The sequence below is a fragment of the Anser anser genome (genome assembly GCF_964211835.1).
Source record: "Anser anser genome assembly, chromosome: 4".
NCBI classification, from domain to species: Eukaryota; Metazoa; Chordata; class Aves; order Anseriformes; family Anatidae; genus Anser; species Anser anser.
Genome location: NC_139724.1, coordinates 17789954 through 17806183, shown reverse-complemented (window position 1 = coordinate 17806183; position 16230 = coordinate 17789954). Strand labels below are relative to the sequence as shown.

General features: G+C 34.8%; 1 protein-coding gene across 4 annotated transcripts in view; it reads right to left on the bottom strand.

The window, feature by feature from the left end:
* Positions 1–16230, bottom strand: part of TUSC3 (tumor suppressor candidate 3) — a 124310-nt gene that overhangs the window by 77933 nt on the left and 30147 nt on the right. For all 4 annotated transcript variants that reach the window (XM_083834594.1, XM_083834596.1, XM_083834595.1 and 1 more), the window contains exon 2: positions 2095–2264. In XM_083834594.1, coding sequence (XP_083690720.1) covers positions 2095–2264 — 170 coding nt within the window. The remainder of the gene's footprint in view (positions 1–2094; positions 2265–16230) is intronic.

Here is a 16230-nt window from a genome sequence, read left to right as displayed (position 1 = left end):
TGAGATAAAACACCAAACTGTCAAATCTATCCACCAAAGAGGGAAGACCGGGAAGACCTTTAGACCTTTTTTTTTTGGGGGGGTGGGGTGAACGTACTAATTCTTGAGACAGTCATTCAAAGACAAATATTTCAGTCTAGATACTACTTTTTATTTTAAATATAACATTGATTTTTGTATACAGCTGTTTCAAAAATATTTTGATTAGCAACAATTAACTTAAACTGTGGACAGAAGCATCCTCACAGAACATTACAGATTTAGTTAAAAATCTATTTTTTCTTTAGGCAAACTAGCTACTGAATAGCTAACAATAAAGTAATGCATGCATTTCAGTTCTGTATATCTTTTCAGTGCTCCTATCCATTAATTAGCCATTGATTCGAAAATGTCGATTTTCCTAATAATGGTTTTATGTGCAGTACGATCAACCTCATTAAATTTCTTTTATTTCACATGAAAGAGAGGATCTCAACTTCACATTCATTTAAATAACCCCAACTGAAAGCAGTATGTTGATTTTTTTCTTCCTGTTATGCTTAAAGATTTCTAGTTGCTTCTATACATAAATACCTAGCCTAGCATATTACAGGATGAAGTTTATAAGGTTAAATTCCTTAAACAATATACAGTTGTAAGCAAAATTAACTTCTTAAATAGTAATATTTACGTTGTTTTCACATGCCCTACAAAAATATCTGTATATCACATAGAGAATGAATTGACTACCACCATTATAATGGCAGATATGCTGACTCCTTATGCTGAATTTACCACATCTCCTGTAGATTTATCTACTTGGAAGGAAAATAAGAAGTGATTTTAAACAATATGGTAAACTTCCAACTCTTATTATCTAAAGTTAAACTCTGGCAATGCAAAGAAATAGTAGCAACCAAGTGCAGGAAGTGGTAAAGCAGTATTTCTTTGACTTAGCAATGCTGGACAGCTTCTGTACCTAACTTCCTCCCCTTCACAGTTCAGATGTGGAGGGTGAACTCATGGGAATGCAATTTACACACTCTTCTTCAAAACTGAGAAACTGAAACCAATAGCAAAAAATTAACCTATTAAAAAGTCTAAGAAAAAACATATATAACTACAGGTTTACATCTTATGATTGTAAGCAAGTTGAAGTTTCTATTGTAAATGTTGCATTCCACTGCCTAAGAAATCCAACAAGTTACTAATATTTATCAACTAAGTATTGCTTACAGTACACCCATTTAAAACAAATAAATATTTCTTCATATAAATGTTACTTATTTCATAGTTCTATGCAGCATTCTGGTGCCTATTTAGATAAGTTTTGAATACCCTGCATAATAAGCCCACCTTTTACTAAACACAGTAATTTCTAATGCATGTTTTGGCTGAAGAAGGTTTTATTAGCTCAATTTCTGATTTAGTAATGTAATTAAGTACATAACTAGCTCTCAGTCCCTTGGCCCCATTCCCATGTCTATCATTTGTCATCTTTTGTTTAACTGCATTGAACTAGAAACTTGCAGAGAAAGATCTTGGACTTAGAAGAATACCACTACCACTCCAATATGTATTCTAAAAGGAGCTAACGGCACATTTCAAAGTACAGTGCCAGACAGTATTCCACAGTATTTTGCCTCGTGGAAAAACTCACTTGCATGTAAGAACCATCCAAATCAGTGAAATTACAGCATAACTCACATCTGTATCAGAGCCTTAGATATCACTTAACAGGAGAAATTAGTGAAATGTCATATTATTAAATGGTAATTATTTACTTTATCACAAAACATCTTTGGAAAGATTGCAGCCGTTGATTATAGTATAAAGCAGCATTGATTATAGTATAAAGCAGATTTCTTAAAAAGTTTTAGTCCTAGGTGGCATACATTTGGTTCAACTGTAATAAAAAAAATGCTGAAACTAAGAAAACTTCTAAAATTTATCATATATATTAAAAAGAAATTGAAAAGATGCTTTAACAAACACATGAGGCTGTTAAATAGTAAATATCTGCCCCAAGCAAAGAACAATCCTACCTGTATTTCACATTGATTAAAATGTTCAACTGAAAACTGTGATGAGAAAGATGGAAAAAAAATGAATTACCTGCAAACAGAGCATTGCCGCTGTGGCTGCAGAGCAGTGAACATCACTATCACAGAGTAGTTACGAGGTGGAGCCTTCACAAATCTTCGGAATTTGTCTCCATTCATGCGGATGACCGAGCGCCTTGAGCTCCACTCCATCAGCTGTTCTACCTTCTCAGCCAGAAGATTCTGTAATTGAGGACAAAGATGAGGAACATTTAAGCTTAAACTTCAAGCACTTTGTAGCTATATTCTGCCTTTGCATGCCCAGAGGGGACAACTGTATAGCACAGTTTAGTCTTGTATGTACACAAGTAGATAGTAAGTATCTTAAAATAACTCAATCTGGTCTTAAAGAGAAAGGATGCACAAAATGAAATCAGACAGCTTCTTACCTACAGCAAAGGAGTAGAGTAAGGCTGACTAAATAAGAGATATCAGTATGGCAATCATTTAACTTGCATTGAAAATTGGAAGCTTTAGATGATGCAGCATTATGCATGCATTCTATTTAATAAGAATCACAGGAAGATATTGTCAGTCAAACATTAAGATGAAAGAAAAATCTGTTACAAAGAAATAGATATAACATGCAGACTTTCTTTACAAATATGCGTATTTATGTTGAATTTATACATTAATATTTTGTATTTTGATACAGATTGCCCTGTTTTGTAAACCCAGCTAGGCACATTCCATTATAAGATCATGGTTTTAGTTGCTTTTAAGACTGAGATCACCATACTATTTGGGCTGAACTATGAGTGTATAAGAAAAAAAAAAACACATTTTGCTTGCATGCTTTTTTCTTTTCCATGGAAGTATTAAATCACATGAATGATCTAAAAGCAGGCTATGACACACATTAGCAGATGGCCCTTACATCAAATACATTCATCTAACTATTCCTGTGAAAATCTATTTATACATTTTTTTTTCCAAGTGAGACTGATGTCATACACGCTCTGTAGAGAATTGTTAGTTTCTTAAAATCACCTACTTTGAGTGAGGCTGCACTGACTATGCCGTAGGTGGATCACTACACCTACAACACACCAGGACCAATGCAACAATCCATCTTGTTTTAAGTTCCTCACCCAAGGACACTGTGGAAGCTGCCTATATTGAGTAATAGCAGAGGGAAAAAAACCAGCTAAGAAAACTGGAACGATACACACAGAAGCTGAGTGCTGAGGGAGGGTGAGCAGGACAGAAAAAAAGAGACAGACAGAAATAGAGAGAAAGTGAAGGGGCACCAACCAAGAGAGAAACTAAGGTCAGAAAACTGGAAGGTGTGAGACCTGTGATAAGGCTAGGATGAGTTGGTGAAAGAGGAAACAATGAGGATCTGGGAAAAGAGAACATGGTAACAGGCGAGACAAAGAACTCAAATACTGTGCAAGAACAGCTGTCCAAGGAGACAAGATAGCTTCTCTAGGATAAAAAAATAAATAAAAATAAAATAGAAGAATAACTTAATCTAGTAACATTCTGACAAATCAGTATGGCCATAATTAAGAGACAAGATACATATATGAGGGAGGGAAGGACTAACTACAACAATAAAGGAAAATTACCGTCAGATCTTCCATCCTAAAAATTATCAGAAGATGGCTCTTACAGCTCCTTCTAAGGCACAAATGGTAATCAGAAATTTTAAGTCTAAAGGAACCTTTATCAGCATAAATCTTGAGCAGTTTTGAGACAGCTACATTTATTTGTCCCCATAAAGCCTTAAAGAAAAAAAAGATCTTTTAAATTTTCATTGCCATTGCAATATTTTAGCTAAGTTTTATAATCACAAATCCAAAGAAGAAATTACAACTTTGTTATCATGAGAATACCAATGAAGCAATTAATACTAGAAGTTTTCTTCTGCTAATAGACTTACTAGTTTTTGGTAGTTTTGCATCAATAAGATATTACAAAAGTTTTGTGTTTTTTTTTTTTTTAAAGCAGGATTCATAAAAAAATAAAGCCTACTCATTTGTATCCTCAGTTAGCTGTATCCAGATAAAACATTAATTTCAAAAAGATACACTGGTTTTGTATTGGGCACACCAGTACACAATGTGCAGTATACCAGAAAGAGCAAAAAGGATGTGGAAAATATTTCCAAAAGCTGGAATAACTGAAGTAAAGGATAAACCAAAAAGAACTAATAAAACAACATAACTTTTAAATTAGCACAGAAGAATGTATAATATGTTTCTTGGTAGAGAAACCACACACTTTACAGAATAGGTCTTATTCAGAGAAAAGAAATAGAAACCCATGAAGTATCATTAAGGGTATTAAAGTGAAAGCATGATCTTGACAGAAAAAAACAGGGAAGAAAAAGACAGTTGTTTATTACTGCTATACCATATTTTTCTACAAAATTATCAATGATACCAGAAGAGAACTCCCCAGAGAAGCCCCATACAAAGCTGAATTTGGAAACTTGTGTTACCCTAAGCAATGGCCTTGTGGTGTGGTGTTTTTTTTTTTCTCCCCTTCAGATTTAGTCATGTATGTGGTCACCTACATGTAACCATGAAGGCTCCTGTAGAGTACCATGAAGTTCACCACAATGTTCTCAACCACGTATGTCTTTTGTTCTGCTTTTTCTAAGTGCCAGGTAGAAAGTGAGCAAATAAATTAACCAAATAATTTTACTGTACTAAGTAACCAACTTCATATTCTTGAAGTATTGCTTGTCAGGTACAACTTTATCACTTGCTTCCATGGATTCTGAAAAATCTACCATTTTTTTGAATATAAAAATACCATTGAATAAACAGTGGATAATCACATAACGTTACAAAAATTCTTCTAATGGCCAGATTACCTAATCTTAGATAACTGACTGTACTTAATTATCCTACCATTTTTTAAAAAATCACTTCTATTCCCGAAAGTCTGCTTTTGCAGAATAATGAATAGATCAGATCTTCTGGAGTTAGGTAGCTTCACAGTGATGTCTGTGCCATGTCCTATATTTTAAGGCTTTCTTGTTTATAACACTTTACAGATAGGTGAGGTCTGATACTGGTCGGTTATAAAACCTTTACACAATGAATGCTGCTCATCTCATGTAATAATGAAAGAAAAATCTAGTGTTAAATGAGTTTCCACTGTAGCTGTGCATTTTACTTTGAAGTTGAGCACCAGCGTTCAGGAAAGATGGCAGATTTCAACACTACAACTGTTTTCAACTTTGAATCAAAAAAGGCACCTACTGTCAATATAGTCAGAAATCGACCAGTCTATTAAAAGAGAAAAAATGTATATTTTAAATGCTGAAGCTAGCAGACTGGACTTTGAGATTTCATAATCCAGAATGTATATTTGATATTTTTGTAAGAAAATAAACAGTTTTTAAAATAAGACTGCATAAAAACAAAGAGAAAAAAAAGATTGTTGACTACAAGTATGACTATAAGCTATATCTCCAGTCAAATTTTTTCTCTTGCATAAAAGAACAGCATTGGAAAACTAAGGGAAAAAAAGTTAATTAATACCCAGGAAAGCATTGTTAAAAAAGAAAATTAACATGACCCTAAATTATTCTTGCAACGTACATTACTGAAACTAAAGATATCCTTCAGCATTCTTCTTCCACTGGTTATCATCCAGCTATGCAGAAACTATCACCAAAGTGAATCACCTTTAAGATGCCAGATTTTTGTTAAAGTGTTACTGACACACCTCTTTCCACTTTGCAAACTTTTCTGTTTGCCACAATCCTCCATCTCTCCAAATCCCCAAATAAGAGAAGGTGGCTAAATCTGACACACTAGGCAAAAAACTGCATGTGATGACAGAGATACTCGAATGATTGCTGCTCACGTCCAGAAAAATCACAATCATCTCATTTTTGCTCTATGCTGCTAGTTTTCTGCTCCTTTCCAGTTCATAGAAGACCCTGCATTTGTTTAAACATTTATTTAAAGAGATCCTCTGAACACTCACTAGTTAATTTACCAGCTTTCTGCTGAAAACTCAAAGGGACTTTGTTGTTGTTGTTGTTACATAAGCGTAAGTCTGAGGAAGCAAAATTCCTCTTTTAAGAAAAACCTTGGGATGTCGTTGGTGCAAACAGCTATGGAAAACATTTAAATCAATCGGTGAAAAGGCAGCCATGTATCATTTATTTTCATTAGCTGATGCTCCAACTAGAATAAAGGAAAATGCAAGATCTACGTGTGTAAACAACACGAACATTAAGAATTGTAAAACACAACAGTAACACTGCTTGCTCTTCCTACAGTGTTTTGTAACAAATGCAAATATACAGCACATTTTTTTTCAAAACTAAACCATAAAAACATAACTGAGAAAATCAGAATCCAGGAATTTTCTGAGGCAATAAATAAAGCAGTTCAGGGATTTCTCCATGAAAAGATGACCTATGAAAATCATTTTTGTTGCTGGAGTAGGAGCAGAGCAATTAATGTTCTGGCCTCAATCCTGTTAAGCAGATGAGCAGTCCCTACTGAAGTCAGGTGCTCAGGAGAGCAATTCTAAATAATTCTGCTTTTGTTACTATGGCTAGCAAAAGATTTTTCCACGTGAAGTTACCCACATCACTGAATCAAGAACAAAGCAAAAGAATAAAGTTCATCTATTATAGATCTCGGTTTCCAGTGATGTGATGAAACAACTATGCCACCTGTCAGAAGTGTAGGCAAACTGTGACAAGCTATGAAAAAGATGATGCTGGCAGGCCTGGCTTCTGGCATCTGCACCTGGTTAGAAGCCTTCCACAAAGCAATTCCCAGTTAGGGATTGCTTCCCAGTGATCCCCTGTATCTCTTTCTTGCTTCTTAACCCAGTAGAGCTTGGCATTTACAAGCCTTCCTTTTTGTACTCTGCCACTAGCAGCTTAGCAACTCAAAACATGGCTTTATTTATCTATTCACCAAAGACACAATGACTACAAGACAAAGGATAAACAACAACCACCACCCTGTATACACGTTTCCCCTCACTTGACTGCTAATCTTCCTTGACCAGATTTTGTAAATTTCTCTTGGACCAAATAAAACCACGCATGGCTGGGGAAGAAAGAAACAAACAAACAAAAAACACAGATTTTCCCAATTGCAGCTTGCCCTGGCTGCCCAATGGATGTGATACATTCTCAAGACAAACCTCTTATTTTTAAGACAAAATATGTACAGTTTTAAATCTCTTAATTCAGATCTGTTTATCTTGGCAACAGCTGATTTGGGAAATACAATGTATCACAGTAATATGGCAGGAGTATGGCAAAGAGTAGTTTCTCCCTGATTCTTACAAGAGTTCTGTCAGAGCATCTTTAACATTTTGTTTGAGTTTACATTACAGGAAACGTATTTTGAGTTGAGTTTCTACTTTAAACCTCTTTTGATTTACCTTGCCTTCGGTTAGAACATCACCACACAGGTAACTTACAACAAACGGCCATTAAAAAAGTGAAGTCCCAAAGATCCTACTAAATGCTTCAGTTTCCAAATTAGCCCTCATTCATTTGAAACTTACTGGGTCTACCAACCGGCCTCCTTCACGTTTCAGAAGAGGCTTTAGGTATGAGAAAAAGAGGATGCCCCCTTGAATACAACTAGACTTGTGAACACACAAGACCTTAACTCTGGAAAGGTAGGGCCAAGGTCTGTAAGAGGAGATACCAGTATTAAGAAAAAGTCCTCAAAAATTCCTAAGAATTAGATGAAGACTCTAATAGTGAGACTGAGGAACCATTTATTAGCAAGCCATGCCCCATTTCCTGATGAAAAATTCAAATGCAGCCTAGTAGCTCAAATCTCACAGTTTCAGTAGGGAAAAAAAAAAAGTATCTTATAAATTAATGGTGTTACACTAACATTGCTACAGGAGATAAACTAACTATGTTTTTAAAGGATTTATTAAATTACAACTTTGCTAATCAAAAAATTGAGGTGGCTTGATTGTCGTGTTTCTTAAACGTATACCTTACCAAAAAGAGCTAATGTAGACTGAAAGACTGCTTGAAGCATGAGTTTCTCTAAATATTCATTATGATTTCTTTCTTTTCTGTAAGAGGCAAGTCTAAACTAGAGCTTATATGGCTTATGGACTTGAAGTTACTTTAAAAAAAAAATTCTTTGATCTGTCTATATCTTCACTCTTCTCTAGCACTTCCATGACCCTGGAGAACTATTAAAGCATATTTTATATTTTGTAAAAAGTTAATTCCTCTTGGAAAAAACAGACCTGCAGCATCAGTAGCTTTACATAAAATATTATTTATTGTTTTGAACTTGTCTATAAACAGGAATAGAAATTGTGGGTCATGTCAAATTTACACTTTGTTAAATGCAATTTCTTCATAAACAACACAAGAAAATAGCTTTAACGGGGACCTTTAGGATTAAAGGTACCTGATCTTCCATGAAGGAAAATGCTTTTCTTCAGCAGAAATTAGCAACATTTACATCAAATTCTGAAGGCATCAGAAGCACTGTACAATCTTCTACAGGTCATAATCTAATTCCTTGTTGAGAAAGTTTTTATCTGTACTAAAATGTTTTCTTCCCTTGTCCTCCTCTATCCTCTGCAGCTTTCCAAGATCTTTCAAAGCTAATTTTATTTTTGTGCCTTTTAAAAATAAATTCTTTGTTAATAGAAAGATTACTAACTAGTAATGTACAAAGAAATTTTTAAAGATGGTAATTTGTCTGAAAGGGAAAATTTTATTTACGAAAAGCCATTGCCTAAAAATAATTGAGAAGCCATGTAAACTGGCACAGTATGACTGACTCAATATTATGCTCCACTGACTCAAAGTTGATATAGCTGTGACAGTTTAAACAGGATTTGCTTCTTGGAATTTCATCTTTTCATCATGATTTTTAAACAGATGCTTTAAGTTAGTTCTATGCACAATTATTATTTCACAGAAGATGGAAAAGTAAACTGTCCTTTTAAGGTCCTATCTGGACCTAACAAGTCAGAACTAAAAGTAGCAAGTTTTTTTAATTAATATTATTTTAGCCCACAAGATGCACTATTAACAATTAAAGAAAAGTTTTGTTGATTTCCTATTACACAGAGCTGTCAATTTCTGATCACTATACAAAAATAAAATTACATTAATACATATTTTTCGCATTAGAAAATTCAGGCTATAAATTAACCTATATAATGGTTTACATGGATCTATTTGATTCAGAGGATTTCAAAGTGATCCTTAATTTCCATGGATCCATAATTGATTATTGCTTTCAAATTATAAGAAATTCGTTCTTTTTAATAAATATTTTTCAGCACATTCATAACATGTCACAATTTTTAATATAACTATTTATAAAGTTCACCTAGTATAAAATTAAGTCTGTATAGTCAACAGTATTAAGTAGAGAGTAGGACTCTAGTACTGTAAACAAGCACATATCCCTATTGTACTGTGTTAAACACTGCATTAATCTCTTAAGAGTTTATAGAAATAGGCCTAGGTAACATGGCTTGTACAGTATTAACAATAGACTTTTTCCCCCTTTTTTTCCCCTACAGATCATAAAAGTTATTAAAAACATGAAAGGAAGTCATGGGGAGCAGCCTTTTCTCAGATAACTACTGACTAGAGGGAATGGCCTGAAGTTGTGCCAGAGGAGGTTTAGGTTGAAAATGAGGAGACATTTCTTCTCAGAAAGAGCATTCAAGCATTGGAACGGGGGTTGCCCAGGGAAGTGGTGGAGTCACCGTCCCCCCTGGGGTTGTTTAAGGACAAATTGGATGTGGTGCTTAGGGACATGGTTTAGTGGGTGACATTGGTGGTAGGGGGATGGTTGGACCAGATGATCTTGTAGTTTTTTTCCAACCTTAATGATTCTATGAAGACAAATATAAGGAGGATGAATTACAAGTTATAGAAAAGATACTAGAAGGAAAAATTCTGCTAAACCTCAAAGTATATTTTGTTTAGGTCACCTTTACACTGAAAAGATATTACTCTTGGGAAAACTTAATATAGGACAACCAGGAAGATTCCAAGACTACATATTATATAGGAAGACTTAAGAAGTTCAATTTATTCTCACTGGAAAACATTCCAGAGTGACCTAGCAAAAATATTGCAAAAGCTTTTAATTATAAGATGGGAAAAAAGCCTTTCCAAAATATTAAAATGATACAAGAAGTTAAAAACTAACGTTACTGAATAAGAAGCAAATCATAGAACATTTTTAGTTGGAAGGAACCCACAAGGATCACTGAGTCCAACTCCTGGCTCCACACAGGACCACCCAAAAATCAGACCATGTGTCTGAGAGCATTGTCCAAACACTTCTTGAAGTCCAGCAGGCTCGGTGCCATGACCACTTTCCTGGGGAGCCTGTTCCAGTGCTCAACCATCATTGCAGTGAAGAACCTTTTCCTAACATCCAGCCTGAACCTCTTCTATCGCAGCTTCATGCCATTCCCTTGGGTCAAAATTGAAATATCTGTGCAGAGTTACAATTACTAGGCTAAGCATCTTATAAATGCCTATGCTTTTTCATTATTTAGAATCACAGACTCTTCAGATTCCTGATAACTGGATATGACCATACCTTTTGGTTAGTAAACTTATGATTTTTAAGCAGATACTTTTAAATCAGTTCTATGCCCAGCTATTATTTCACAAATAAAAACTTTGTTTGCCCAGGAACATACCTCATAGCTACAGATCATCAAGACATGCTGTGGCATTAATACACTCATTCAGTCTGTCATTTCTGAATACTTTGAGTTTTAGCTAAGACTGCATACTTAGCTAAGACAGTCCTTTAAGCTAGTTTCTATTAGTATTTCCATTCTGAGTTTCAGGAATTCTTCCACACATCCAAGACCTTTTATGAAGTTCAGTTTGCTGTAATACTTATCTCATAGCACTCAGCAGCCTGGCTGAATGTACAGTAGAGAATTATGAAGTAACAACTGGAAGCCATTCAACAACTGTTACATAATATGTGTACCTCTCTTGCTAGAAATATTAACTTCTCCAGCTCACTATTAACACTGCTTTTTTTTTTTATTTAAAAAAAAGAAACTTTTGATCCCACTCTTTTCCCTTCACTTTTTTTTTTTCCAACATTTGCTGTAATCAGCACCTTATTTAAACTATCCAGATCATTTAAAGAAATGGCATTTGTGCACTAAAAGCAAAGTCTCAATAGTATAGAAACTAGACACAAGCCATTTCTCTTTTCTTCCCCTCAATGACAACAATGGCAATAACACACAGGTAAACCATTTCAGAAAATTAAAGTTGCTTTTCATTTGGTGAAATGTCTTCAGTAAATCACCATTTGAAAGGGGACAAAAACTGAAAAAGCAACAAGAGTTCAGGGTATTACTGGATGCTAAGACACACAAAAAAAGAATTAGCTTGGACAACTCAGGCAAAACACTGTGAAGACAAAAGAATATACGTATGCCCATATGGGAATATGCCTTAAGACTCAATCTTAGAGAACAGTATATATAAAGTGTAACTTATTCTCTCTCTGAAAAATTAAAGAACTTAAATTGCAGCCAGATCTTTTCTATCTAGGAATACTAGAGAGACATTTTACAAAGCCATTCATAGCTGAGCTCTCTTCACTGTGGAATAACCACAGAGACTAGCCCCTCAAAGCTGTGAAGTACTGTGCTACCCAGTAATAAACCCAGATAATAAAACCTTGGGTAAATGTTAAAAAGGCAGTTTCTTCCTCATCAATTTTCTAAGTTATTTCAAACATCAGGTTAAAATGAAGATGCTGTAGGTTCTATTTTCAATCACTAGATGCACAGAAAAGGTTATGAACAACTGATGCAATAAGTTTTACTTTAAAAAGAAGCTTATAATAAACAGCTAGCTATGGGAAAAGCACTAAGACTTTATAGCAAACTAGATTCTAACAGAAGAATGGTAAGGGACAGGAGCACATCCTATTAAAAGAAAGGATGCAAATTAATTTAACTTCAACAATCATTTAAAATTTTAAATGCCAAGTGAATACAATACAAATCAAAGATGCCTTGGTTCCATAAATGAGCATAAACATACTAGAATAAAAAGGAATGAAAGGGCAGAAATGAAATTGTTGTAAGAGCACTTAAGCACTGCTTAGTAATCAGAAATATAACTGCTTGAACAAGAAAACAATGACAGCTCAATCAAACATGCCGTAATAATGTTGACAGAATCCCCTTAAGAATAATGAATGTAAGATTTTATTTTTTTCCCAATTGCTCCAACAAGGAGCATAACAGTACATTACCTTATTTTGTTATTATATAATGGACAGTTAAAATGAGGGTATAGAATACTAAAGAACATAAAAGACATTTAGATGAGGCTAAGTGACCTTTAACTAAATCAATACATCAGCAGAGTTCTTACAAAGACGTTATTCCACGCAAGCACAGAAAGACCACTTAAGCTGATCTAGAGGCCACACAAAGTATCTGACCGAAAAATATTCTGGGTATGAGCACAATCTGGATACCTCACCTCTCCAGACTTAGAACAGAGAGAGGTCACAGGTTTGCCTTTTTGTTTTTTTACCAAAAAGAGTCTCAAGTACCTATTTTCTAGTGGCATGTTTACAATTACGCCCCCCCCCCAAAAAAAAAAAAAAGAAAAAAGAAAAAACGAAAGGTTACCTTGCTGATTAGCACACAGGGAAAGTAAGCAATAGAGTTAAATCTCTCATCTGCTTCTTCACAACACACTGTGAATAGTAAGTGAATTAAAAGACTAATTGCAGAGCAAAGATGTAGTGATAAGCAATAAACAATTTCTATCTTGTGACAAGCACATTAGACACTTTCTGAAGTAGGATATCTAGCTATGCAAAAACTAGTCTATGTAAAACATAAGTGTCAAAGCTGTTAATCAAAAAATCGCAATCAATATTGTTATCAATCTTTAGATTAGTATCATTACTAAAGACAAACATCTTCTAAATACCTACCACCGATACCAAACTGAATTTCTTCCTTAAAATTCTAGATGCCAAAAACATCAAAAGAACATGAACGTTTCTCAATTTGAGTAGTGTCATAAATTATAAAAGTCCAAATTGCACAGCTAGCATAACTAGTCAGGTACTGAGATCATTAAAATGGGAATGCGTTAGAATATGGTCTACCAAAACACAATTTGACAAAGGCTTCAGTACACTGGCATATGACCAAATGGCTTATTTTTGGCTTTGGTGACTTTCTCATTCTCTAAGAAATCTAGTATTATGTATTTGGATTTTTGCCCAAATCTTTTGTTACAGCAACACAATTATCCGAAGTTACTACAAATTAGTAGAATTACTTTGAATATATTTGTAATATAATATTGTTTAGAGACTGATTTCTAGGCAGACTCTAAAACTTTCCTAGCAAGTTTGTCTAATCACAAATTGAATGCCATCTTATTTCCATTCTTCTACTATTGATAAGTAAGCAAAGATGTGAGACAACCTCAGGCTCAGAAAACCTAGAAGCTACACACTTCTGTAAGAAAGAGGTCATATCTAATGAAATACATTCTATAGATGTCTTTTTCTTACCATCTCTTTCTGAGCATTTCTACTGGCTGCTTGTCAGGGTAGGATACTGTCCCAGGGCTTATGCCAGGAGTCTGGCTAGCGCAGTATTTGCTGCATTGGAAATTTCTATGCTGTCTGGTATTTCAAACACCAAAACAAGATATTTTCAGTTTAGACTCCACTTCTGCTAACCTGCAATACAGATTTACATACGCACACGCCCGTAACTGAACAGAAAAATTGTAAGGGTATACTTTCTATTTCAAAGCTATTAATCTATTAACTTTAGTAATTCCTGTTGCTCTGCAGATATTCTGAATATACTTTTAAACATGGATGGCCTGGGAAGAAACTTCTTAACGAAAATGATGGCACATCACTTGGGAATTGAATCACTGCATAAACTAACGACTTTAAGTCTGTAATTGACTTATTTTTAGACAGTGCCATCTCCAAAATTATACATTTAAGTACCTGATAATACAGTATTCCCACAGTGTTGTTTTGGAAATAAGAACTTTGGTTATTAAAAGCAGAAATAAATGTCTTCTGTGAACTACTGTGATTTTATTTATATATATACACACTTTTAAAGCCGTTAGATGTTGGTACCCTAATTAATATATGCACTGTAACCATCATTTGCTTTTCAAATTCAGACAGAAAAAGATGCTTATGGTATAGAGGGTTTCAGAACACATGAATAGTAAGTGCATCCTACCACACTGAGTTGTATGAGCATTTGAAGACTTAACAAAAGACTACTAGTTCAGTGATGAACTAATAGAACTAACGAATCCAGTCCTATGTATTTGTGCCTTGAGCTTACATTCTGGTGTCTCGTAAGATACCAACATCAGTCACAGATTTTTCTTGTAATGAAAATACAACATTTTTTGCTCAAGAATTCTCAGGTATTTATTAATGCTGGGGTTGAAACTGTCCAAGTATGGAGGCTTAAGAAGAGATAGACATGCAGAGATTGTTTTGTTCTTGAAATCAAGGACAAAATTTGTTTTGTAACATATGACTGCATATCCAATTTGAACCTGTGTTTAAAGAAATGTATAAGTTCTTACTAATATTATCTGTTCTCTTCATCTTCATGTTTCACCCATAAACTTACATACCCATAGGATTAAACACCTCCAGTGTAGCTCTCATGGAAAGAAATAAATATTACTTATAAAAGCAAACCTCCTCTCACTGCACAAGAAATGATAGCTATTAAATATGCTAAGTCTAGAGTTACCAGGGCTAAAAATAACTGCTGATCTCCCCACCTCACCCACACAATAGAAACTTTTTTGTGAAAGAGGAAAATTCCTATTTCAAGACCTAAACAAGTCAAGAAACACCAAGCTTCAGTTCCAGAACTGACTCAGTAGACTGCTGGTTATTCTGCTTCTGAATTTGAGGAAAACACAAGAACCCTTGTGCATTTGGAGTGCAGGTTGTTTAATGACAGAGAAGTAAGGGAAATAAAGTATTTGGCAGTTTGTTTTTAGTGGTGGAATTTAAGGACTTCATTGATTAAAAAAAATGAAAAAATAAAAGTAGAGAAGAGGCATGGCTGTAAAAGCTGTACATGCCACAGACCTATCCTAGAAATTAGCCTTTAGAACAGTTAGAACGATAATTTTGTGAAGCACTTTCACTATTTTTTTTTCTAGCTGTAGAACAGCCATTTCTGCCCCTGATTATCTGCAGGCACCCTGATCCGCTCTTGAGTCCTGCAAGGATATAACAGAGGTTGTACCAGGTCATGCTAAACATCAGCCTAGTCCCCATCCAACTGCAGACACCTACAAAACACTGCAGGAACTGACCAAACGTGTTATATATCCTACTACATATTCAGTATCTCAGGGACATATGGAAATAGAAAATGCTATCTTTGTATTTAAGATAACTCCACAAGGATAAACAATGAAAATTACTGAAGCCAAAGACTGCATTATCTTCAAAGAACGCATCTATACATATACAAATAAAATTTATGCAGCTTCTTGTCTCTTCTTGGTTAGCAGCTAAGAGAAAAGATACACTGCAGCTAACTTGACTTAGATTTAAATTTCCTTCTTTTGAAATCTGCATTCTGTAAGGTCAATATTAACACACTAGTTAACCACTCTACCTTCTAGCACCCATTCACCTTTCAATTCCCATCCATCAGTGTAGAAAAAAACAAGGCACCTACGATACCTTGTTTTATAAATCAAGGAATCCTCAGAAACCTGCAAAAACAGCTGCCATGCAAAAGGTTTGCCTTTATGACTGAGAAGGTATAAAGCACTGCACTTCTCCCACGTGATCCTACAGAAAGGCACTGTACCACTTTCCCCAACAAATGCTATGCCATTTGCCATGATAATGAAACAGCAAAGTTAGCTACACCAATAGCTCCAAAAAGTAAGTGAAAATACACCACTTTACAGTTATAACAGAAGAGATGTTGCTATTATTTTTACGATAGCACAAAGGTCCAAGCTAGAACACTCACACCTTCCTATTGGAAGGTTAAACCATAAAACCTGGTGAAGCAAGTGACCGCTGATAACCAGAGAGCAGAGTTCTGAGCTCTTCATTTGCCAATTTAACATTACAAACTCCTTTACAAAGAGGACCTAAAAGGCGAGTTA